The 26,922-nt window shown below is 45.7% G+C and overlaps 1 protein-coding gene across 8 annotated transcripts in view; it reads right to left on the bottom strand.

Annotated features, from left to right (window-relative positions):
- Positions 1–1,425: 1,425 nt before the first annotated feature.
- LOC133416901 (dermatan-sulfate epimerase-like) overlaps positions 1,426–26,922 on the bottom strand; it is a 46,717-nt gene continuing 21,220 nt past the window's right edge. For 3 of the 8 annotated variants that reach the window (XM_061704221.1, XM_061704220.1, XM_061704225.1), the window contains 6 exons: positions 20,027–20,266; positions 11,212–11,419; positions 7,580–9,095; positions 2,886–3,102; positions 2,693–2,811; positions 1,426–1,934 (listed from right to left, as the gene is read on the bottom strand). In XM_061704221.1, coding sequence (XP_061560205.1) covers positions 1,620–1,934; positions 2,693–2,811; positions 2,886–3,102; positions 7,580–9,095; positions 11,212–11,419; positions 20,027–20,266 — 2,615 coding nt within the window. In that variant the 3' untranslated portion in view covers positions 1,426–1,619. Of the gene's footprint in view, positions 1,935–2,692; positions 2,812–2,885; positions 3,103–3,836; positions 9,096–11,211; positions 11,420–20,026; positions 20,267–24,488; positions 24,988–26,922 lie in introns of those variants that run through there. The other 5 variants (XM_061704222.1, XM_061704223.1, XM_061704226.1 and 2 more) reach the window with 5 other exon arrangements.

Below are 26,922 nucleotides of genomic sequence, written 5' to 3'. Positions count from 1 at the left end.
AGTGGTGTGGTCCATTAAAAGAGGCCAGTGAGCAGAGGGGGGGGGGGGGGGGGGGGGGGGGCATGGCTGTCAGGCACTGCTGCCAATAAGCAAACCCCCTGGCTGGCTGATGCAGGTCGGGCTCATCAAGGCCGGACAACCACCGGCGAAGAGGGTTGCCCCACCCAGATCTGCAGCACCGACCCCAGGATCCCCCCCACACACACATACATTCCCGCCAGCACCCACTAAATGCCCCCAAGTGTGGGAGGTGGACCCCCGCCCCAAACCAGGGAGGGAAAAAAATCCCACAGAAGGCCCCACCCGGCTCCCCCAGGGGAAGAGGAAGAGGCGACCGCAACGGGGCGCGAGGAACGGAGAGAAGAGAAGGAAGCAGGCCAGAGGAGCGACACAGGGGCCCCACCAGCAGCCAGAGCGGGGGACCCAGGTGGGCTGCAGCACCCACAGAACATGGGGGGGGGGGGGTCACCATCACACCACCAATACGCCACGGGAGGTCACCCCAGTGGTTCCCCTCCACCCCCGAGATCGGGAAGGAGTGAAGAAAGTCCCGCCCCCACAGACACCGGAACCACAAACACAGGGACGAGAGAAGAAGAGCCCCACTCCATGCATGTGTCCTCTCACCATGCAAACCAATCTAAAATGTGTGGGAAAATTAAAATAAATACATTCATAAAATAATAATAAAACAACAATAACCTCGACAACAACGAATACAACATTCAAAAGCTTACTTCCACACGAACGAAGATGGTCTCGCTATTGTCAAAAGGCACCCTACCCAGGCAAAGGAATCAAGTCTTGATTTAGCATGTTGAGGAAAGTTGACCAGCTAGCTACGTAGACGTGTATTTGATTTTTTCGTTCTATTTTTTCTATTCCATGATGAGATTTAGCCACTGATTGATGTCAATAGCTTGTTTGTTTTTCCAGTTTAATAGAATTATTTTCTTAGAGGTAGCTAACGCGACAAGTAATGATTGTGAATATTTATTAGGGAGGTCGATTATACTTAAGTCGCCAAGTATGCACAATCTTGGGGAAAGGGGAATCCTGAAATTCAAAATGTGAGAGTTTTTGTGTAAACGAAGACCAAAAGCATTGAATTGGTGTACATCCCCGTATAGCATGAAAATAGGCGTCTGGGGTAGTTTTGGTGCATTGCGCGCATATATTAGATGGAGAGAAGAATTGTATCCACCTTACAAATTCCGCCTGGGTAATAAACACGAGCACAACTGTGTTTTCTCATTTACTAAATAAGGGTAGGGCTGTGAATTTCAGTTTGGGAACATTTGAAGTCCCGGAACGAATGAACGAACCAAGGTTCCAATGTACGTTGATATACTACAGAAAAATAATTCAGCTTTCTGATGATTAATTTATCTCTTGAATGTCAATATTGTAATATTTTCTTGTACACCAGTTCCACTCCATTTTATTTTGTTGAATTGATACATTTGTGTCTGAAAAGACATAACTATGTGGAGGTGCCTGACAGAAAAAGAAAAGAATCAATAAGAAAAATAATTCAAATCATTTTTTGGATTTCTATGTACTGGTCAAACAAACTTGTCTCAAACCAATGTACGATATTCTATATATCATGTATTTTGTCATTTGCCATGCGTTCCTATGAATTGTTTAACATTTGTAATCTGGGGTGGGATAATCTGAATTTGAAAGGGGATGAAAAACTCAAGAAAAGAGTTTGCTTCATTCAAATTCAGAGAATATTCTTCTGAAATCCTCTGTGATGTCCATGTTTGAGGCTGATCGTGGTGGCTGCTGAGGGCCTTGAGAGCCTCGGCGATGGTCAGTTTGCCGTGAGGGATGCTTGTTGGAGTTGCGAGGCCACGCGAGTCGCCTGGAAGAGTGAACTTCATCGGACGGGTCTTTGCCTCTTTGTCCACACAGGCCTCCTTTAGTGACTGTGGAAACGGAGAGAGAAAGTATGAAGACAAAAGCAAACAATGTATTCGCAAGTACAGTAAATTCCTATGACCTAAAGCAGGGGTGTCCAAACTTCTCCCTCTGAGGGCCATATACAGAAAAATCTATGCATACAATTGCATAGCTAATTACCATTGAGGACACTGAGATCATGACCTTGATATTTCTTCCTCAGTGGGAAAAAGAATTTGTTGGGGGGGGGGGGGGGGGGGGGGGGGGCTCAAGTGGTTTCCGCACAAAGTTATTCGTCATCGGTGAGCAAGTGGGAAAACAAATTTCCAGCCAAAGATCTACAGTTTACAGCCACATTACGGCTAAGGTAACACACACAAAAGAATATCAGTTTTGCATTTTGCATCTCACTCTGGACATTGACATTAGTACGAAGCATGCTAACAAGCTAATGTCAGCGATACGAAGCAACAATTATTACCCATGGTGGTCACGGGGGGCTAACTAAGTGCTTGGCTCCAACTGTGGGGCCCGCTATAAATGAATTCATGTTGCTGTAGCAACCAATTGGTTTTGTGACTGGACTATAATTATAATTATTACAATTATGATCTCAGTAGTTCTAAAATCCAGCTCCAACACGCACAGTCGCAGTGACATTGAGGCAAAAAAAAGGAACATTTCTCGCTCAAATGAAATGCCTGGAAGCACGGTGGAAAGTTGATCTGGATAATGAACATGTAGAAAAGAGTGTACATGGAACTCAACTCGGAATAATACCGACCTCAACGCTCGCTGCCGCTCGATCTTTCGAGTCCACAAACACCGTCTTCAAATGGAACAATAGAGGCTCGTTCTTCTGGTGGACCGCGTCCGACATCGCTTCTGGCGAAAAGGGAATTGCTGTGAAGAAAGGAAACCATTGGCCGTTTTTCTCCTCCGACTACCAACCGTGACGGAAGCCTCCATTGGCTCACCTTCATCGTGAGCAGCGTTCGTCGGGTGAGTCAACTTGTGCCTCGGTGCACACCGAGGCTTGTCTTTGGAGATTTCTCGCCGAACCCTGTTATCGAGGTTGACGTTTCTCACCAAGCGTACGAGCCGCGCACCCATCTTACTCAACACGCCGCTCTGCGTCTTCCTCGCGCGTCGTTCGTGGCTCCCAACCGATATTGATGGGTGTAACGCCGCCATCTAGCGGATTGGAGTTGTCAGTTTGCTCATCGGCAAGCGGCCCAGGATGTCACTTAAACGACACCTGGATCTTCACTTAGCGACGTGGACTTCGAAACATGGGGATTAGGATTTATGACGAAATATTCATCCATCCATCCATTTTCTGAGCTGCTTCTCCTCACGGGGGTCGCGGGCGTGCTGGAGGCTATGCCAGCTATCATCGGGCAGGAGGCGGGGTACACCCCCCTGAACTGGTCGCCGGCCAATCGCAGGGCACATAGAAACAAACAACCATTTGCACTCACAGTCAATTAACCTCGCACGCATGTTTTTGGGATGTGGGAGAAAAGCCACGCAGGCACGGGGAGAACATGCAAACTCCACACAGGCGGGGCCGGGGATTGATCCCCGGTCCTCAGAACCGTGAGGCAGACGCTCTAACCGGTCGGCCGCCGTGCCGCCATTACAAAATATTATGAAGTTATATTTATTATTTCATTCAATGTTTAGTTTTTTTTTTTTTTTTATCTGGGTGTGGTGGTGCAGACTTTATTTAGCTCAGGAACCGTATCCAATTGTCTATACTTTATGTGTAAACACACATTGGCGGCGCGGCGAACAATGATCGGTTAGCACATGTGCCTCACAGTTCGGAGGACGGGGGTTCAAATCCGGGCCTCGCCTGTGTGGAGGTTGCATGTTCTCCCTGTGCCTGCGTGGTAGGTTGACTGAAGACTCTAAATTGCCCGTAGGTGTGAATGTGCCCTGCGATTGGCTGGGGACCGGTTGAGGGCGTACCCCGCCTCTCGCTCGAAGATGGCTGGGATAGGCTCCGGCAGCCCGCGACCCGTGTGAGGAAAATGGATGGATAGTTTCCACATCGGGAAACCAAATTCAACAAAATGCATGGTCTGGCAATATTTTATTTGCAAATGGTAAAGAGTAACTTAAAAATTTACAATTGCTTATTGATGACATCACGTATTGCATATGTGTTCTGCGCACAAGCAGTGTGTCGTCGGGCAACGTGTGTAATGACCCGAAAAAGAGGGAACTGAGATGTTATGGTTTTTTTTTTATGTTTTTACTGTTGTGCAAAAAGTGTATTTCAGTGTGCCATTTGCTCTGTCAAGGATTGGCTTTATGATCTAAAATTTTAAATCACCAATAACTTTTTGAAAACAGGACTTTGACCGGGGCTGTTTCAGCATGGGAGACATTTACCCATATAAAACCAAGGTGGCGTAAAACATTTCCTATACACACACACACACACACACACACATATATATATATATATATATATATATATATATTTTTTTTTGTCTACCATTATTGATCAAATGTTAGGAAAATTATCCATAAATATACCAGGGGCCTCATGTAAAGACTTGCGTGGATTTCCTCCTGAAACATGGCGCACGCACAAAAATATTCCGATGTATGAAACTCTGCGTACTCGTGAATCCAAGCACCTTTCCTTCGTACGTCCCGATCGACGTGGACATGAGCGCACGTGTTGGAGTCGCCGACCCCTCCCTGTCCACGCCCACGTTTGAATATGCAAATCATATTTCAATCAACCCTGCACCTGAGATGCCGATCTCTGCGTGATCAGAAAAACAGGAAAATGAGCAAAATGATTGTTCTGAATGTGAAGTTGCGCAATGAAGTGGAGGCGCGCAAGAAAATCCTCTTCGGCACGCTGTCCTCCGGCGTTAACAACACGCGAAAGAGCGAATGGGACAGCGCGTGTACGGCTGTCGATGCTGCGGAGACGGAACACGCTGAACTAAAAAAGAAGGGCTCGGACATTAAGGTGGACGTGAAGCGGAGGACGGCTGCCCACCGCCACAGTGTGTCCAAAAAAAAGGCAGAAGAACCGGCGCGGAGGGCCTCACCCGTGCGTGGAGAGAATCGCTGCGATGGTTTGTGACGCTGCTCTCTCAGGGCTGGTGGGAGCACGTGTGGCTGACTGATGACCCCACGAGGTGAACACCATGTATTTTTTAGAACTAACAAATGTGTTCATACAGTCACCTACTCTCAGCCTTGTGAGATAAAAGTTCACGCGTCAATGTTGTGGTATTTGTAATGCATCTTTGGAATTCAAGTAGAAGCACATCGGCATATCAAAGAGGATATCAAAAACTTGAACTCCTTTTTGATGACTCCATTTATTATTTGAATACACAGGAGAGAACACGCCAAAAAAAGAAAACACCTTTTTTTTTTTTTTTTAGCAGAAGAGGTTAAATGATGTCAATTGAAACACATTTGAATCATGTGCAACCGATGCACGTGTTCAAATGAAGTCAATTCAAAGGACATTTTTTCAGTGCATGTGCTGCAGTCACCAAGCGATTGTGAGGGCAGGAGGCGCCGTAAATGCTCGCCTCCATCAATTCATAGGTGTCCTCACAAATATCAGCGGTTCATTAAATACTCTGAGTCCTTGCCTCAATTGCATTGTTGAAATCAAATGTTGTCAGGCATGAATTGTTCATCAGTGCTAATTATTCATGCGTCTCTGGTGTGCAGATTTATGAGAACACTTTGCCAGCATCACCTCGACGTGAAAAGCTGCAGAAACGTGCGTACGCCAGCCACGCAGTCGGCGCGAGGCACCGCGCATTTCCACGCTCGTGTCACTCTCGATACATCTGAACTTTGCCCTGAAAAAGAACGGACGCCACGTTTTTGTGCGTACGCACCTTTCGTACATGAGGCCCCTGGATTTTCTGACCAACAGACCGTCAGGATCCACAACACAGTGTGTCCTCCTCCATCATCCTCAGCGCTGACTCCCCACAGGGCTACGTGCGGAGCCACCTCCTGTTCACACTACTGACCTATGACTGCTCAGCAAAATTGCAGAGCTGTCATATAGTGAAGTTTGTGGTGGGACACATCGCCAACAGCCACGAGTCTGAGTACAGAGAGGAGGTTGAACATGTGGTGGACCTTTATAGGTGGTGGCAGACTTCACCAGGGACAGACGCCCCCTCTTCCCCCTGTACATTGGAGGAGCAGTCGTGGAAGTGGTCTCCAGCTACAAGTACCAAAGTCCATCTTTCCGAGGACCTCACCTGGTGCCGAATCACTTCCTGTCTGCTCACTAACGTCTCTACTTCCTCTGAAAGCTGCGACGTGCCGGACTGGGGAGCTGTGACTTGAGGAGCTTCAACAGATGTGCGGCGGTGAACGTCCTCAGCATCAGTATCACCGCGTGGCACAGCAGCTGCTCGGAAGGCAAAGGCTGCTAAGAAGATAGTAGAGGGCGGCCTTCCCACCTCCGCAGACATCTTTACCAGCAGGTGCGGAAAAAGGGCTCTCTGCATCATCAATGACTCAACCCACCCTGCACACCCTCTCTTGCATCCTCCTCACTGCACCGCAGGGGGCTACGGAGCATCCGGTGCAGGACTACCAGGCTGAGGAACAGCTTCTTTCTGGAAGCTGTAAGACTGTTAAACTTGCACAATGCTCTGTCGCCTGACTTCAGCCCAATTTGCCCCTGCACGATCAACACTCAACATTCCCTTCGCGTACAAGGACCATGGAAATATCATGTAAACATTTTGTGGAATTCAAGCCTACGGTGTTTGTATTCCACTGCATCCAAGTCCTTTCTGCATTTGCACCTTTGCACACATTGACAACTGCAAATACCGGAACTGTATTTTTTAAAAATCTTTCTTTATCTTGTTTTATTTGATCTAATTTCATGATTCCATTTATAGTTCACAAGTCTTGAGACTTATTGGGCTAATGTGTATCAAATGTCATGCCGTATCATGTGTAAACGTGTGTTGGTATGACAATTAAAGTCTTCAAATTCATAGTAAAGGCAATCCTGATTGACAGAGCAAAAATACATTTCTTGCACAACGGTAAAGACAAACGGCTTCATAAAAAAATCGTGAGTTGCAAAATGTACATACTGTATGTAGCCCTCTGGATTGATAAATGATCATAACTACTCATTAAACCCATTACACTCATCTGTGTACAATTGTAATAATGGTAAAGCCATAAACAGTTCCCACACATTCACAAATGCATACATATTCATTCATATCTCATAATACCATTTATTCTGCGGTCTACTATTGTGTGAATGCAAAATGGTTGCCTCAACCTGACAGTTCCGCGCAAAGGTCCCTCCGGTGTATTGCAATTCAGTGGGCCATGTCTTTACCGTTATTGATCAAATGATCTCAAAATGACCCGTATTTGCATCTGAACAATTCCACTCATGATGCTAACACTGCCCGTGAGAGCAGGACGAGTAGAGATAAAGTAAGATCAAGCAGTCAATCATAAGGACGGTATAAAAACATCTCTGCGTTTGTACGCTTCGGCCCCTGTGGAAGCGAGTCAATAAGACAGCCAGTAGTAAGAAGAAGGTGGCAGTATTCAAGAGGAGAAAGAGTCTTATGGAAGAGGCCGTGCTGGAAATGCGCTCCCTCCCAGTCGTTACCAACATATTTACCTCTTTGAATCTTTGCCCTTTCGCAAAGCCGCCATTTCTGTTTTTACGGCTGTCGGCATATTCTAGAAAGGCTAGAGAGTCTGTGTCTCCCTCCTCCGGACTGTCCTCGTAGACACGCTTAGATGTCCTCTGTCTCACTTTATTTTCACTGATCTCAATCTGTGTAAAAATGTCAGGCAAATTCTCAGAGAGTTTCTCCCCAAGGTTTATTTTCTTTCCCACCTTGTACTTTCCCTGTTTCTTGGACAATGCAAACATCTTTTCAATGGCCTCTTCTGTTTTCTTTTTATCAGAGATCTGGAGCAGGCGTTCTGCAGTCTTATGGAAGCTGTCACTATTTAGAACCTTTCCAAGTATATGTCGCTCCATCTGCTGGAAGACTGGTTTGACAAGCTGGAGGTTGTCCTCCACCATGTTGACATATTCCTCTACTTCCACAGGCGAGCTGTCCACCGGAGCTAGCATTTTCTCGAACACAATCTTCTTTTGGTCCTTCATCACCATGGCAAAAAGAGGCTTGCTGATAACGTCTCCAGTCAGCAGATAGACTGTGTAGGCGTGCTCCTTGGTAGTCAGGTAAATATCCACTCTTTGGTCATCACCACGCAGGCTGAAGCTGGTGAGAGTCACACCTGGTCCAAAGAAAATGTAAGCTACTCGGGTGTGAGGGTATCTTAATGGCATTGTGACATTCACATAATTGGAGCCATTATATGGATACCCCCGTGGATAACCCCAGTAACCTACCACCCCTCTATTACTGTGACCTGTGTCATCCATCCAGAACATTTTATACTTGTCTGCATTGTGAGATACAAATGCTCCATGAACGCCGTCTACTTTTAGAACTTTGAATGGCAGGTCTGTATTGTGAAAGAAAGTGCTCATGGCCCTGGATGGACTCTCAGGATGCAAATGAATATGGTCCACCACAAGTAAGAGCTGTGGGTGAAGGAGGAGGATGTTTCTCTGGAAGTTTCGGATTTTCAGGTCGGCACTATAAGCAGAATGTCCTTCCCCGCGAATGAAGACCATCCCTTGTCTCTCCATGGCAGCCTCAACTTTGCCCTGAGCATCAGCAGCAGGCCCCACCTTGTATTTCAACCACTTTGAGTCACATGCTTCTGTTACCTGGCCAGCCCATGGCTTAAAGCAACTACCTGAGAGGGCTGGACCAAACAATACTGCATTATTCAACAAAGTGTATTTGGGTCCATATAGTGCCTCAGTGATGAATGGAATCCCATTGGGCGCAAAGGTGAAAGTGTTTTGATCAGGGTGTTCGTGGCCAGCATTGAAGTTCCTCCACCCTTTAATCCATTCTTTGTATTTGTTCTTGTGAACAATATCAAAAATTGCACGCCCCCCCAGCTTCCCTGATTTGAAGGAAAGAAAGGAGCGGTTTGTGTCGGCAGGTAAAGCGCTGCCGTAGGTCACCACGCCCCAGTCCTCAAAGTAATGGAGCTGAGATGTCCCAAAATCCGACGGGGGCTTCGGAATAAGGCCCGGGTCATACCTAAAGCACAGTAAAATTGAAGAACATGGGAAAATTAGGAGGTTAAAAAAGTTTCAAGAAAGTTTGATATTGCCTCTTTCTTCAAATGTATTATTCTACTACAGGGTTTCGCCGTATGAGTAGAATACATATGGTGTTGTTGACTGCTAATATTAGCTGCCAGCACTAGCCACCGTTGACCTGGTTGGTCACTATACAATTATATAAACGGTAAAAATATAAACAGTATAACATACAATAAAACCATATATATACACATATACAGCGGCTGAATGACGTATTTAACAGGTCACCATTTTTCTCACTAAATATATTTCCAAAGGTGCTATTGACATGAGATTTTCACCAGCTGTTGGGAACAGAAATTAAGTTGTGTGCAATAATGTGAAATGACACTGGGAAAAAGTATTGAACACATGAAGAAAGAGCGGTGCAAAAATGCATGCAATTTCTTCTAGGCTGTAACGATTCTATATCGAAACCAAAAACCGTGCGGTCTTCAAATCCATGATACTGTGTCGTCTTAGAAATGGCACGCCCTTTTAACTGTGTGCCTCAGTTCTACATACAACCACATAGGCTCAAAGTGCTACCAAACTTACATGTTGTGTATATATATATATATATATATATATATATATATATATATGTACACACACACATACATTTAAGCTAATTTACTAAAACGTAAGCCTAGATTGACGATACATTCCTTCATCGAGCCTCATCGAGCCCCCTTCAACTGCCTTTCATGGGACAACATTTTCCGGTTCACCCGTGTTGCCGTCGCTGGCGGAAAGTAATCTGTCTATAGTCAGGTGGATTAGTTTCACTTTCACTTTTCACTACTTACACTAGTCTGCGGATCAGCCAAGTGCCCGGCCAACAAGGCGACACTGTCCGTGTATGTCGGTGAGGGGCCGGAAAATGCGCTGGCGCTGAGGGGGGAGTGGTGCAAAGTGCAAGTCCATCTTCATCGCCAATGCTTGTGTGCCAACAGTACTTTATTCCAACTCACAACTATTGCGTGCATTACATAACATTCCTTTTGCAACACCGCCAAAACAGCTGCAGTGTAGTGTGTACTTCGTGTGCACAATGTTGTTAACCGGGCTGCACAGAGAGCACTGGGCTTTTGCGACTTTGCGTTACCTGTGAGACAGTAAGACTTTTTTTTTTGTTTTTTTACATTTTTACTTATTTTGGTATTTAATTTCTGGTTTTCAGCACAGACAGGAAGTGTGTTACGGGGTTACCTCAATGTTTACGTTGTTGCAGTTTGCGGCACAGACAGCAAGTTTTTCTTTCCTAAACGCCACAGTGTCGTTTAGTTCTTACTATATTTTAAAAGTGCCGTATTTTACCAAACCAACGTTTTCTAGTATTAGGGATGGAATATTGGCTCTATGGTGCCTCAGTAAACATGTTAAAATCTGAATTAAAATCGTCATTCCTGAGTTCCAGACGTTTTTCTGCCCAGACGCCTGAAATCAAGTCATTTGGATTTCTCGAGCTTATCTACATCACCAGCGAAGATCGCCCATCTCTCCACTCCCGAGCCAGCGCTGTCAACATAACAAACACGTGCTCTCACAAGTGTGTCTTCTACACGGTGGCAACCAATCAGAGGAAAGGGGGCGGTCTCAACCAAATATGGACAAAGCAGATACAAAACTAGGTCAAACAGAAGTAGCTGTCAGAGGGGCCTTTTCTAGACACTCGTCGGATAAAACCGAGGTGTTTTTTTCCCCAATGAAATTAACACTTTTATACAAAGTCCTTGTTAGAGAGTCACTCTATGGAGGTCTAAATAGCCAAAAATACTGGATCTTTAAACAGTAGCTATTTTGTTAGAGAAAAGTGTTTTGTTATTTAATTTCCGGTTTACAGCAGAGACCGGAGACTATTAGTTTTTTTTTTTTTTTTTTACAATCGTGTACAACTAAGTGTCCTAAATAAATGGTCCAGTTTTTGCAATCCTAATCATAAATCTTTTTTTAACCCCTCCCCCACAAAAAAAACCGAATCATGTATCTAACCACGGGTCAGAAATCGTGACCAGCACTAACGTGTGCGTGTGTGTGTATATATTTGTGGAAACCCCCCCGATGCTCACCAGATGAATTCTGTGTGAAGAGTACACCATCGCTGGCCTTTGCCAGCCTGTCCTACTCCATCCGTCACTCTCTTTTGATGAATCAGATCGGCCAGCCAGTTCCCACTACCATTACGCATTACAAAACGGTCCAAGAAGACCAGCTGACTTTCTGGTCCATAAAACCAGTTGTAGTTGGAATCAGCAATGGCGACAGTTCTCTGAAATCCTAATAATAAAAACAAATCAAACAGAAAGAAAGAAATTCAGCGTTGGCCATTTACTTAAAACTCCCCTCCAAAAGTGTTTGAACAGTGTGGGCAATTTCTTATTGACTTACTTTCTTGTTTTTGCTGGAGACTGGTTTTGACGTCAAAAGCTTTCATTTCCAGGTACCGTGGAATATTCAAGATTCACCTAGTCGCAGATTTGTTGATTTTATGTTTATTTGTTGAATAAAAATGTATTTTATTTCAATCCCAGAAACACTGATTGGCGGTTTATCCCCGCTTATTCTAGAATTGGTGGGGTTTAAAAAAGAAAAAAATCCAATTACAATTATAATGGGCACGGATATTCGCTATTGGTGGTTTTGCTCACAGACAAAAACTTGAAAACCTGGAATTCACATCTGAGCAATAAAAAACACTTGTCTGACACACGTTTTTGCTCATATGAAAAATGGATGGGTTGAGTTTAATAAATCTATCTTCTAAGCTTGTATATCAGATCCTGCTGGAAACATAAATAAAAGCTGACGTTTATTTTCTGTCGCATATTCATTATTAATGTCAAACATCAAATGTTTTCAGTCTACAGGACAAATAAATGAAATGCCCTCAGTTCCAAAACCTTTGGACGGGAGTGGACACAGGTGCAGAACAGAGAGGTGTGGTACACAGATCAAACACAAACACAAACACAGGGGACTATAATACAGGTGCACGAGAGAGAGGTGTGGTACACAGATACAGTGCTGTGAAAAAGTATTGGCCCCCTTCTAAAATTCTTATATTATTGCAGCTTGTCTGTGTTTGTGCGGCGGGAGTATCTTGGCCTTTTTCGCCCTCCTTTGGTCACACTCTCAGCAGTAATGGTAAGTACAGCATCTTAATTTTTTACTTTAATGTATTTTAGGTTCTTTATACGAAGTGTTAACCTTTCCCGCTACGGTCACCTGACTCCCTTCACTCGTCGCACAGCTGAGCTGGGTGGCGGCAACAATAAAGGCGCGAAGCACCGATTTGCTGCTTGAACGGCTTTATGAGCTCCTCTGCGCATTCGACGTCGACGGGTCCTCCGCTAATCGCTAGTCTTCCCCGGTCGCCGTCGCTACACTTGCCACTGTGCACACTCACACTCGTTCCTCCTTCGGACTCACACATCGACGCCCACGCCCACGCACACTGAGCTTGCTGTCACAATCACGTGGGACAATACCCGCAACAGAAGTATTTCGAAGTCAATTTGGACTTTAACAGTGAAATCTGACTTATGCGGAAAATCGTGTTACGTCGCCAGCGTAGGAATGTAACTCGTTCGTAAATCGAGGACTTCCTGTGTATATATATATATATATATATATATATATATATACACACACGTATATAGTATATGTATGTATGTATATATTTTATATATATATATATATATATATATATATATATATATATATATATATATATATACGGTGGGTACGGAAAGACCCCCTTAAATTTTTCACTCTTCTTTATATTGCAGCCATTTGCTAAAATCATTTAAGTACATTTTTTCCTCATTAATGTAAACACAGCACCCCATATTGACAGAAAAAAACCTAATTGTTCAAACCTTTGCAGATTTATTAAAAACCAAAAACTGAAACATCACACAGCCATAAATATTAACACCCTTTGCTCGGTATTTAGTAGACGCCCCCTTTTGAGCTAATACAGCCATGAGTCTTTTTGGGAATGATGCAAAAGGTTTTTCACACCTGGAATTGGGGATCATCTGCCATTCCTCCTTGCAGATCCTCTCCTGTTCTGTCAGGTTGGATGGTGAACGTTGGTGGGAAACCATTTTCAGGTCTTTCCAGAGATGCTCAATTGGGTTTAAGTCAGGGCTCTGACTGGGCCATTCAAAAACAGTCACGGAGTTGTTCTGAAGCCCCACTCCTTGGGTATTTTAGCTGTGTGCTTAGGGTGATTGTCTTTTTTTAAGGTGAACCTTCGGCCCAGTCTGAGGTTCTGAGCACACTGGAGAAGGTTTTCGTCCAGGATATCCCTCTACTGGGGCGCATTCATCTTTTCTTCCATTGCAACCAGTCTCCCTGTCCCTGCGGCTGAAAAACACCCCCACAGCATGATGCTGCCACCACCATGCTGAACTGTTGGGACAGTACTGGACAGGTGATGAACAGTGCCTGGTTTTCTCCACACATACCGCTGAGAATTAAGGCCAACAATTTATATCTCGGTCTCAACAGACCAGATAATCTTATTTCTCACCCTCTTGGAATCGTGCCGGTGTTTTATTTTGCAAACTCCATGCGGACTTTCATGTGTCTTGCACTGAGGAGAGACTTCCGTCGGGCCACTCTGCCACAAAGCCCAGACTAGTGGAGGGCTGCAGTGATGGTTGACTTTTTAGAACTTTCTCCCATCTCCCAACTGCATCTCTGGAACTCAGACAAAGTGATCTTTGGGTTTTTCTTTACCTCTCTCACCAAGGCTCTCCTCCCCCAATTGTTCAGTTTGGCCGGACGGCCAGTTCTTGGAAGGGTTCTGATCATCCCAAACGTCTTCCATTTCAGGATTATGGAGGCCACTGTGCTCTTAAGTGCAGCAGACATTTTTTTGTAACTTTGGCCAGATCTGTGCCTTGCCACAATTCTGTCTCTGAGCTCTTCAGGCAGTTCCTTTGACCTCATGATTCTCATTTGCTCAGACATGCACTGTGAGCTGTAAGGTCTTACATAGACAGGTGTTTGGCTTTCCGAAATCCAAGTCCAATCAGTATAATCCAACACAGCTGGACTCCAGTGAAGGTGTAGAACCATCTCAAGTATGACCAATAAAACAGCAACCGAGTTAAATATATGAGCGTCACAGCAAAGGGTCTGAATATTTATGGCTGTGTGATATTTAAGTTTTTCTTCTTTCATAAATAAGTAGAAATTTCAACAATCAAGTTTTTTTTCTGTCACTATGGGGTACTGTGTGAACATTAATGAGCAAAAAATGAACTTAAATGATTTTAACAAATGGCTGCAATATAACAAAGAGTGAAAAATTTAACGGGGTCTGAAAACTTTCCGTACCCACTGTATATATATATATATATATATATATATGTGTATGTATATATATATATATATATATATATATATATATACATACACACAAACACACACACACACACCCTTGCCCGGACGCGGGTCACTGGGGCCCCCCTCTGGAGCTCGAAGGCGAGCGCCTGGTGGCCGCGCCTGCACCCATGGGGCCCGGCCCGGCACAGCCCGAAAGGGTAACGTGGGTCCCCCTTCCCATGGGCTCACCACCTGTGGGAGGGGCCATAGGGGTCGGGTGCAGTGCAAGCTGGGCTGTGGCCGAAGGCGGGGACCTTGGCGATCAGATCCCCGGCTACAGAAGCTGGCTCTAGCGACGTGGAATGTCACCTCTCTGGCAGGGAAGGAGCCCGAGCTGGTGTATGAGGTCGAGAAGTTCAGACGAGATATTGTCGGACTCGCCTCCACGCACAGCTTGGGCTCTGGTACCAGTCCTCTCGAGAGGGACGAGACTCTCTTCCACTCTAGAGTTGCCCACGGTGAAAGGCGCCGAGCAGGTGTGGGTATACTTATTGCTCCTCGGCTCGGCGCCTGTACGTTAGGGTTCACCCCTGTGGACGGGAGGGTAGCCTCCCTCCGCCTTCGGGTGGGGGGACGGGTCCTGACTGTTGTTTGTGCCTATGCACCAAACAGCAGTTCAGAGTAACCACCCTTTTTGGAGTCCTTGGAGGGGGTGCTGGAGAGCGCTCCCGCTGGGGACTCCATCGTTCTGCTGGGGGACTTCAATGTTCACGTGGGCAATGACAGTGAGACCTGGAAGGGCGTGATTGGGAGGAGCGGCCCCCCACCCCCGATCAGGACCCGAGTGGTGTTCTGTTATTGGACTTCTGTGCTCATCATGGATTGTCCATAACGAACACCATGTTCAAGCATCAGGGTGTCCACACGTGCACTTGGCACCAGGACACCCGAGGTTGCAGTTCGATGATCGACTTTGTGGTCGTGTCATCGGACTTGCGGCCGCATGTCTTGGACACTCGGGTGAAGAGAGGGGCGGAACTGTCAACCGATCACCACCTGGTGGTGAGTTGGCTCCGATGGTGGGGGAAGATGCCGGTCCGACGTGGCAGGCCCAAACGTATTGTGAGGGTCTGCTGGAAACGTCTGGCGGAATTCCCTGTCAGAAGGAGTTTCAACTCCCACCTCCGACAGAACTGCTCATGTTCTGGGGGAGGCGGGGGACATCGAGTCCGAGGGACCATGTTCCGGGCCCCCATTGCTGAGGCGGCCGACCGGAGCTGTGGCCATAAGGTGGTTGGTGCCTGTCGTGGCCGCAATCCCCGAACCCGTTGGTGGACACCAACGGTGAGGGATGCCGTCAAGCTGAAGAAGAAGTCCTATTGGGCCTTTTTGGCATGTGGGACTCCTGAGGCAGCTGATGGGTACCGGCTGGCCAAGCGGAATGCAGCTTTGGTGGTTGCTGAAGCAAAAAGGGAGGAGTTCGGTGAGGCCACGGAGAAAGACTTCCGGACGGCTTCGAGGAAATTCTGGTCCACCATCAGGCGTCTCAGGAGGGGGAAGCAGTGCACCATCAACACTGTGTATAGTGGCGATGGGGCGCTGCTGACCTCGACTCGGGACGTTGTGAGCCGGTGGGGAGAATACTTCGAAGACCTCCTCCATTCAATCGACACGCCTTCCCATGAGGGAGCAGAGTCTGGGTTCTCTGAGGCGAGCTCTCCTATCTCTGGGGTTGAGGTCACCGAGGTGGTTAAAAAGCTCCTCGGTGGCAAGGCCCCCGGGGGGGGGGGGGGGGGGGGGGTGGATGAGATTCGCCCGGAGTTCCTCAAGGCTCTGGATGTTGTGAGGCTGTCCTGGTTGACACGCCTCTGCAACATCGCGTGGACATTGGGGACAGTGCCTCTGGATTGGCAGACTGGGGTGGTGGTCCCCCTTTTTAAGAAGGGGGACCGGATGGTGTGTTCCAACTACAGGGGGATCACACTCCTCAGCCTCCCTGGTAAGGTCTATTCAGGGGTGCTGGAGAGGAGGGTCCGTCGGGAAGTTGAACCTCAGATTCAGGAGGAGCAGTTGGTTTCGTCTTGGCCGTGGAACAGTGGACCAGCTCTACACCCTCGGCAGGGTCCTCGAGGGTGTATGGGAGTTCGCCCAACCAGTCTACATGTGTTTTTTGTGGACTTGGAGAAGGCGTTCGACCGTGTCCCTCGGGGGGTCCTGTGGGGGGTGCTTTGGGAGTATGGGGTACAGAACCCCCTGATACGGGCTGTTCGGTCCCTGAATGACCGGAGTCGGAGTTTGGTCCGCATATCCGGCAGTAAGTCGGACTCGTTTCCGGTGAGGGTTGGACTCGGCCAAGGCTGCCCTTTGTAACCGATTCTGTTCATAACTTTTATGGACAGAATTTCTAGGTGCAGCCGAGGCGTAGAGGGGGTCCGGTTTGGTGGCCTCAGTATTGCATTTCTGCTGTTTGCAGATGATGTGGTTCTGTTGGCTTCATCAAGCTGTGATCTCCAACTCTCACTGGAGTGGTTTGAAGCCGAGTGTGAAGTGCCTGGGATGAGAATGGAACGGGAGATCGACAGGCGGATCGGTGCAGCGTCTGCAGTTATGCAGACTTTGTATCGGCCCGTTGTGGTGAAGGAGCTAAACTGAAAGGAAAAAGCTCTCTATTTACCAGTCGATCTATGTTCCTACCCTCACCTATGGACACGAGCTGTGGGCCGTGACTGAAAGAACAAGATCAAGCGGCCGAAATGAGTTTCCTCTGCAAGGCTCTCCCTTAGAGATAGGGTCCGAAGCTCGGTTACCCGGGAGAGGTTCAGAGTAGAGCCGCTCCTCCTCCGCATTGAGAGGAGCCAGATTAGGCGGCTCGGGCATCTGTTTAGGATGCCTCCTGAACGCCTCCCTGGTGAGGTGTTCCGGGCACGTCTCACCGGGAGGAGACCTCAGGGACGTCCCAGGACATGCTGGATTGCCTGGGAACACCTCGGGATCCCCTCGGAAGAGCTGGAGGAATTGGCTGGGGAGAGGGAAGTCTGGGCTTCCCTGCTAAAGCTACAGCCCCCGCGACCCGACCTCGTTTAAGCAGAAGAAAATGGTTGGATATATATATATATATATATATATATGTGTGTGTGTATAAACACACGCGCACATACACAGTGGCAAAAAAGTATTTAGTCAGCCATCAATTGTGCAAGTTCTCCCACTTAAAAAGATGAGAAAGGCCTGTAATTTTCATCATATGTATACCTCACCAATGAGAGACAAAGTAAGAAAAAAAAAAACCCAGAAAATCACAATGTCTTATTTTTAAAGCATTTATTAAGCAATTATGGTGGAAAATAAGTATTTGGTCAATAAAAATTCATCTCATTCTTTGTTATATATCCTTTGTTGGCAATGACAGAGGTCTAACGTTTTCTGTAAGTCTTCACAAGGTTGTCACACACTGTTGCTGGTATTTTGGCTCATTCCGCAATGCAGATCTCCTCAAGAGATGATGTTGAGATGATGTGATGTTTTGGGGCAACACAGACAAACTCCCTCCAAAGATTTTCTATGGGGTTGAGATCTGGAGACTGGCTGGGCCACCCCAGGACATTGAAATGCTTCTTATGAAGCCACTACTTCGTTACCCGGGCGGTGTGTTTGGGATCATTGTCATGCTGAAAGACCCAGCCACGTTTCATAGTCAATGCCCTTTCTTGTAGAAAAACAGCCACAAAGAATGATGTTTCAACCCCCATGCTTCACAGTCGGTATGGTGTTCTTTGGGTGCAACTTCGCATTCTTTCTCCTCCAGACTCGTGTTATACTAGCCATATAAAAGAATACACGTTATGAACTGTTGTTTTCACCATACAATAGAATTCTTCTGTCATCAATTCTTATAGTATTCACAGATTTAGTATTTAGTATGAGATTGCTTAAACTACTGGCCCCACAGTAACCTTGAAACATTTTAGCTTGTGCAATATGCTTGCAGTGTGTGTTTGGACACGTTGTTTACAGGATCTTGCAAAAGAAGGCGGCTGCCGAATGTACTCGTTGACCGCTACAGGAAAACAAGTCATCCAACAGACAAAGGGGGGAAGACAGCAGGTCAGGATGTCCGGGAGCCAACTGAGACAAGCCAGCTGTGAGGAGGAACACTGCCCTCCCTGCACTTGTGTTGTAATCTACAAATTGTGTCGGATGACCATGGAAAGATGCGCCATTTTCTCTCCGCCTGCGACGCAGACGCGAGGCTCGGCTCAAGGGAAGAGAGAAAACACCCAGAATTCTCTCAACATATTTTGCTGAGCTCTTGAGAATGATAAAAGGCTCAAAATTCTATCTGTGTGAGTTTCTTGATTGGTTTTAGCATTCCTGAGAGAAAACGAACATGCAAAAATTGGTGAGTGTAGTGGTCGTTTATTAATTTGTAATTTGGGGCCTTGGGCCCTGCATAGGATATAATGTAGACACCTAACACACGACAAGTTGAGTTTTTACCAAAAAGTTCTATTTTGCTTTCATCTGACCACATGACATTCTCCCAACCCTCTTCTGGATCGTCCAAGTGCTCTCCAGCAAACTTCAGACGGGCCTGGACATGTACTGGCTTAAGCACGTCTGGCGCTGCAGGATTTTGAGTCCCTGGCGGCGTAGTGTGTTACTGATGGTATCCTTTCTTACTTTGGTCCCAGCTCTCTGCAGGTCATTCACTCGGTCCCCCCCCCCCCACCCGTGTGGTTCTGGGATTTTTGCTCACCATTCTTGTGATCATTTTGATCCCACGAGATGAGATCTTGCATGGAGCCCCAGGTCGAGGGAGATTATCAGTGGTCTTGTATGTCTTCCATTTTCTAATAATTGCTCCCACATTTGAGTTCTTCACACCAAGCTGCTTACCTATTGCAGATTCAGTCTTCCCAGCCTGCGGGTCAACAATTTTGTTTCTGGTGTCCTTTGACAGCTCTTTGGTCTTGGCCATATTAGAGTTTGGAGTGTGACTGTTTTAGGTTGTGGACAGGTGTCTTTTATACTGATAACGAGTTCAAACAGTTGCCATTAATACAGGTAACGAGTGGAGGACAGAGGAGCCTCTTAAAGAAGTTACAGGTCTGTGAGAGCCAGAAATCTTGCTCGTTTGTAGGTGACCAAATACTCATTTTCCACCATAATTTGCTCATAAATTCTTTCAAAATCAGACAATGTGATTTATCTCTCATCTTTTTAAGTGGGAGAACTGTAGCCAAGAGTGGCTCCAATTTACAACAGAAAAATACAAAAGGCAACTGTCACACGTTAACTGCAGTTCAGTTTTCACACAAAATATGAACTCTCATCTACTCTGTGAATTCTTTTCTGGTTTAGATCATTGTTAAAATTTAAGAACCTACTAATCACTGTAAATATACAATAGGGCCTATATGTTTATTGTTGGACAGCACTCATGGCTTTCTGGTATTACTTTAACCGCTTTACAGTAAAAGAAGTGCATTATACGACACAGATTGAAAATAAAGGGAAAAACAATGGGTATGAGGATGTTCCGTTTACCAGGAAGGATGGTCCTGTATAGGAAATTGAAGTGTTTTTGGAGCCAGGGGTGGTCGAAGTGGCTAATGGAAAAGTGGCGCTGCACCAGAAACATATATTGGAACAGCGAGCGTGTTGTGTAAGTCCCGTACGCCACTCCTTCATACAGGGATCCGTCTGTGACATCCTGAAGAAGAACCATAGATTTCTCCATGATGGACAGGACCTGCTTGGTCCAAAGGTAGGCTTCCTGTAGATAACCTTGAAAACATGTTGACATGCGTATCTTAGACACAGGCTAACATTCTGTTAATTTGAATTAAAGCACTATAACATGGGTGTCAAACACATTTTGAGTCCGGGTCTCGAGAGGAATAGTAGAAAACTTCTCATCATATTATTTTACATTATATTAAAAAACAAAACCAAAAAAAACTCAAGAATATGAAGTTTGGGGAAAAAAAATAATGGAAGGCAGGTAGTCAAGGACAGATGCACAGTATTGAAGCCTGACCTTTTTTGTGTCGATGTACCATTACCTTTCCATGATCCCAACCAGTTCATATAATTTCTAACACCCAGTGTTGGTGGTAACAGATACTCAAAAAACACAGCTTTGAGAGGTAACAAGCAATGCGGCGCGTTAATATTTATAAAATATTCCTCAGCTCATCATTATTTTGATCATATCATTGCGCATTATTGTACTAAATTAGTGAACATAGAACACACTTTCAAATTGCTGAAGTAAGACCTTAATTCAACTACCTAACTAAAAGGCACACAACCAACAACTGTACATTATGAAACATCCATCCATCCATTTTCCGAACCGCTTATCCTCAGTAGGATCGTGGGCGCGCTGGAGCCTATCTCAGCTATTGTTGGGCAAGAGGCGGGGAACCAGAACCGGTCGCCAGCCAATCGCAGGGTACATATAAACAAACAACCATTTGCACACACATTCACACCTACGGGCAATTTAGTCTTCAATTAACCTACCATGCATGTTTTTGGGACGTGGGACGAAACCGTAGGAACTGGAGAAAAGCCACGCAGCCACGCAGAGAACACGCAAACTCCACACAGGCGAGGCTGGATTTGAAGCCGAGTCCCCAGAACTGTGAGGCAGATGTGCTTACCGGTCGTCCACCGTGCCACCCATTATGAAGTTGCAGCCTGAATCAAAGTATATGATATTTCGAAGTGCCGTCGTCAAAAATATCTGTCTCTATGGATTAATTCGCCTTTACCAATTCTGTTTTCAACCTTAGTTTAAAAAACAAACAAAAAAGTATATTAAATCAGATGACTCAGATCTCAAAAGTCAATTCTCTCGCATGCTATTTATATTTCCTATATCCACTATTGCTACTGAAATGATGGAAATGTACCCATTGTGGGACTAATAAAGGTTATCTAATATTATATTACACATATCTATTATCATAATAGTATACTTTTAACCTGACCCCATTCTCAGATGACTTCTCGAGTGATGTATTCATTCATTTCCGGTACAGAGGACATCTTGTGTGAATTATTTTACATTTATTGTACTACTCCCGTCGCGTATAAATTGGCTTATTTTTGGTGTTCAAACTTGGTTACTCTCTGTTTTTGCGTGGTTCCAGCCAGATCTGTGACAAGTGTACTGTATCACCGAATCACCTGTTTTGGTGTTTTGAGATTTCATGACACGATAGCTTAGCAATTAGCATCATGCTTTTCTGTCTTTGCCTACCCACTCCACACCCTCCGTGATAACGATAAATGCAGGGGCGGGGTGGCAATTGGGAATTTAAGGAAAACTCCCGAACGCCCGGTCTATTCCAAGCCGACCAGGCCAAGCATTTATTTATTTTTTTGGGCGTTCGCGAATATTTATTTGTTTATATGTGCCCTGCGATTGGCTGGCGACCTGTTCAGGGTGTATACCCCCAGGGCACATACAAACAAACAACCATTCGCACTCACATTCACACCGACGGGCAATTTAGAGTTGATGGATGGATGGATAATTTCTAAATAATTTCCAATAAACACAGCCATCTTAACAACACATAATTACAGACTACAATTCAACAAATAGTAGACAAAGCATGGCTTATGATGGCGACAAAAAATTGACTCAGGTTTCCGCAGGTCACCGGGGCCCCCCTCTGGAGCCAGACCTGGAGGTGGGGCTCGAAGGCGAGCGCTTGCACCCATGGGGCACAGCCCGAAAGGGTAACGTGGGTCCCCCTTCCCATGGGCTCACCACCTGCGGGAGGGGCCTTAGGGGTCGGGTGCAGTGCGAGCTGTGCGGTGGCCAAAGGCGGGAACCTTGGCGATCCGATCCCCAGCTACAGAAGCTGGATCTTGGGACGTGGAATGTTACCTCTCAGGCAGGGAAGGAGCCCGAGCTGGTGTGTGAGGTAGAGAAGTTCCGACTAGATATAGTCGGAGTCGCCTCCACGCACGGCTTGGGCTCTGGTACCACTCCTCTCGAGAGGGGTTGGACTCTCTTCTACGCTGGAGTTGCCCACGGCGAGAGGCGCCGAGCAGGTGTGGGTATACTTATTGCTTCCCGGCTCGGCGCCTGTACGTTGAGGATAGACTCCCTCCGCCTTCGGGTGGGGGGATCCTGACACTTGTTTGTGCCTATGCACCAAACAGAAGTTCAGAGTACCCAGCCTTTTTGGAGTCCTTGGAGGGGGTGCTGGAGAGCGCTCCCGCTGGGGACTCCATTGTTCTGCTGGGGGACTTCAATGCTCACATGGGCAATAACAGTGAGACCTGGAAGGGCGTGATTGGGTGTAACGCCCCCCCCCCCCCCCCCCCCCCCCCCCCGATCAGAACCCGAGCGGTGTTCTGTTATTGGACTTCGGTGCTCATCACGGATTGTCCATAACGAACACCACGTTCAAGCATAAGGGTGTCTACACGTGCACTTGGCAGCAGGACACCCTAGGTCGTAGTTCAATGATCGACTTTGTGGTCGTGTCATCGGCCTTGCGGCCGCATGTCTTGGACGGGTGAAGAGAGGGGCGGAGCTGTCAACTGATCACCACTTGGTGGTGAGTTGGCTCCCCACCAAGTGGGTGGGGATGCCGGTCCGACCTATTGTGAGGGTCCGTTGGGAACGTCTGGCAGAATCTCCTGTCAGAAGGAGTTTCAACTCACACCTCCGGCAGAACTTCAACCACGTCTCGGGGGAAGGCGGGGGACATTGAGTTCGAGTGGACCATGTTCCGCGCCTCTATTGCCGAGGTGGCCGACCGGAGCTGTGGCCGTAAGGTGGTCGGTTCCTATCGTGGTGGCAATCCCCGAACCCGTTGGTGTCCACCAACGGGTTCGGGGATTGCCATCAAGCTGAAGGAGTTATTAAAAAATAGTTTAGTTGATATCTCCATACATGACTGCAAGTATATCTTTTTTCAAAAAATCATACAAAATAAATGGTAACTGGGCCGCACTTATGTAGCGCTTCATCTTCACTATCACAGTGCCTGAAGCGCTTTACAAAGCCTCACATTCACACACCAATGGCTAATCGGCATCTCAGGTGCAAGGTTCATTTAAATGTGATTTGCATATTCAAATGTGGGCGTGGACAGGGAGGAGTCGGCTACTCCAACGTGTGTGCTCATTTCCAAGTTGATGGGAATGTACGAAGGAAATGTGCTTGGATTCATGAGTACGCAGTTGCATACATCTCTATATTTTTGTGCGTACGACGTTTTCTGGATTTGAGCGTACGTCATGTTTTAGTAGGAAATCCACGCAAGTCTTTGTACATGAGGCCCCAGGTCTCCAACAAAAGAGGTTCCATTCAAATCTGATGTGGCATTTCAAAATAAGTCCCCAACAAGCTAACCCACCAGGAACAGGTCCTCCCATGTCAAACTGGGCGAGTTTTACTTTGCAAGACTACCTGATGTGTTTTTTCTTTATTGGCATATCAATGTTATTATGGTTTGTTAACGCCAAAGAAATGGGATTTGGTTCGATTTTGAAGAAAAACATTTCTAAATAATAGCATTTTAATAACAATAATCAGCAAGTTTCGTTGTTAAACGTTTCCACATGCAAAATATTGCTTTACGTTGTTTTGTGTTTGAATGTTTACTTTGAGGCGGCACGGTGTACAACTGGTTCGAGCGTCTGCCTCACAGTTCTGAGGACCAGGGTTCAATGCCCGGCCCCGCCTGTGCGGAGTTGGCATGTTCTCCCTGTGCCTGCGTGGGTTTTCTCCGGGTACTCCGGTTTCCTCCCACATCCCAAAAACATGCATGGTAGGTTCATTGACAACTCTAAATTGCCCGTAGGTGTGAATGTGAGTGCGAATGGTTGTTTGTTTGTATGTGCCCTGCGATTGGCTGGCAACCAGGTCAGGTTGTACCCCGCCTCCTGCCCGGCCGGTGATAGCTGGGATAGGCTTCGGCACGGCCGCGACCCTCGTGAGGAGAAGCGGCTCAGAAAATGGATGGATGGAGGGACGTTTACTTTGAAGAGTTCCAGTGATGAATGCGAAAGGTGGTACCATGAGCAAGGCCCGAACAGAGAAATAGTGTTGCATGATATGTGAATAATGTCATAAATAATGTAATCATAATGAATGAAACAATGAATAATGTAAATGTAAAAAAAAACAAAAATTAAATGTATATTTTCTCCAAAACCATAAACAGGATTAGCGTTGTATTTACCTCAGTAAAGAAACCAACCGTTTCACAGATGCCTGGTAGCGCTTTATTGCTATTTAGATAAGGAACACCATGAAAACTAGAAAAAGAAAAATATTAAAGCAATGACATGAATCAATTTGTACCTGATTTGTTTTACACAAACCTCAATAAAATAAGGAAATGATTCATCTAACGTGCGCTTTAAAAAGCGGCAGCAGATAAATGACAGATAATAGAAGAAATCCACAAGATCATACTCTCTTCATCGATCTCCAAGTTTCTCACTGCCTCGCGGCATCAGGCAGATTTGACCTAAACACGAAATTGTTCTTAAAATATTTTCCATGAAAACATTCAAACAGATTTAACAGACAAATGTGACCACAAAGGTAAATATGTATGTATATAAATACATAAACATTAAACAGTTAGTCTTCTGTTGTCATGGAAACCCACAGACTCTCAGCTAAAATAAATGTTCAGACCAATCTTTTTTTCTGTGTTGCAGAAACGGAAAACAATTTTATCATTGACTGTTTTTGTGAAATATTGTAATACATATGAATAAGAACAGTGTGGTATGTATGAGTGATTTATGTGTTAATTTTGAAGGCAAAAAAAAAAAAATCATATTTAATGATAAAACAATCTGGAGTTTTGAAAGACTTCAGATATACTACATCAAATGGCGATGACAGTAAAATTGAAATTGTCTCCTACATGTATGAAGGGGAAAGATTTTGTGAAACGAACAAACTAATCATTTCTTAAAAGAAGTGGGAGTGAGAGTGAAATATGCAGAGTTGAGGGGACTTTTGAAATGCCACATCAGATTTGGATTGGACCTCTGCTGTTGGATAGCTGGGGTGGTCTAGTGTCCCGCAGAACTGGACTGGTGATGCGATACCTCATAGATTTTGTTTGGAATGAATTATTTAATTCAGTGGGAGTGACAGTGAAATATGCATATTTCAGGGGATTTTTATTTTGAAATGCTGCATCACATTTGGATGGGACCACTTATGTTGGAAACCTGGGGTGGTGTATTGTCCCCCAGAACTGGACTGGTGTTACGATACCTCCTAGATTTTTTAGATTGAATTTTTGTAATCAGTGGTAATGACAGTGACATATGGACATTTCAGAGGACTTTTATTTTGAAATGCCACGTCAGATTTGGATGGGACCACTTTTGTTGGACACCTGGGGTGGTGTAGTGTCCCCCAGAACTGGAGTGGTGTTGCGATACCTCCTAGATTTTTTTAATGAATGTTTTAAATCAGTGGTAGTCACAGTAAAATATGCACATTTCAGGGGACTTTTATTTTGAAATGCCACATCAGATTTGGATGGAACCTCTTTTGTTGGAGTCCCACAGAGGTTCATCCCACTCCCTTCCAAACTCAAGTTTGTGTTTAAAAAAAATCCCGCTCCCTCCCACTCCCGGGTGTTTTTGAAAAAAAAAAAAAAAAACATCCCGTCCAACCACGAGTTAAAAAAAAATTAAAATAAATAAATCCCACCCAATAACGAGTTCTTGAAAATAAATCTCACTCCAACAGAGATTGGTAAATGGTAAATGGACTGAATTTATGTAGCGCTTTATCAACACCATCACAGTGCCCAAAGCGCTTTACACAGCCTCACATTCACCCACTCACACATGCATACACCAATGGGCGACTGCTGCCAGGGCCAATGGGAGCAAATTAGAGTTCAGTGACTTGCCCAAGAACACTTCGACATGTGGACAGGCACAGCCGGTTACCCTTCGGTCACTGGACGACCTCCACTACCTACTGATCCACAGCCACCACAGAGTGCTAGCAATCCCAAACCAAAATTTTCCAGAATCCCATTCCCCCCCCCGCCCCTTTTTTTTTTTTTTTTTTTTAACTCTCAGTCAATCCTGCACCATTTTTCTTCAACATAAATTTATTAACAAAAGCCCAATGAGTCCGTCAGTTAAGCAAAGTTTAGCTCAATGCTGATGAGAAACGTTCAAATATCGATTTGATTAAAAATAACACGAAATACAACTGCATCATGGTTTCACTCCCGTCATCACGGTTTCCACTCCGTTCCATTCCCGGCGACTAAGTTTTCATAGTTCCCGCTAATGCCCGCTCCCGATGACCTTCGCTCCCGCTCCTGCCCAATCCCGTGATTGATGGTGTAAAATTCACTCCCATCCCACGGGAGCCCATGGGGAAACCCGAAAAACGTCGTCTTCTGATAAATGTGGCA

The sequence above is a fragment of the Phycodurus eques genome, chromosome 18, assembly GCF_024500275.1.
Source record: "Phycodurus eques isolate BA_2022a chromosome 18, UOR_Pequ_1.1, whole genome shotgun sequence".
Classification (NCBI taxonomy): Eukaryota; Metazoa; Chordata; class Actinopteri; order Syngnathiformes; family Syngnathidae; genus Phycodurus; species Phycodurus eques.
This window is presented reverse-complemented; position numbering and strand designations above follow the sequence as displayed.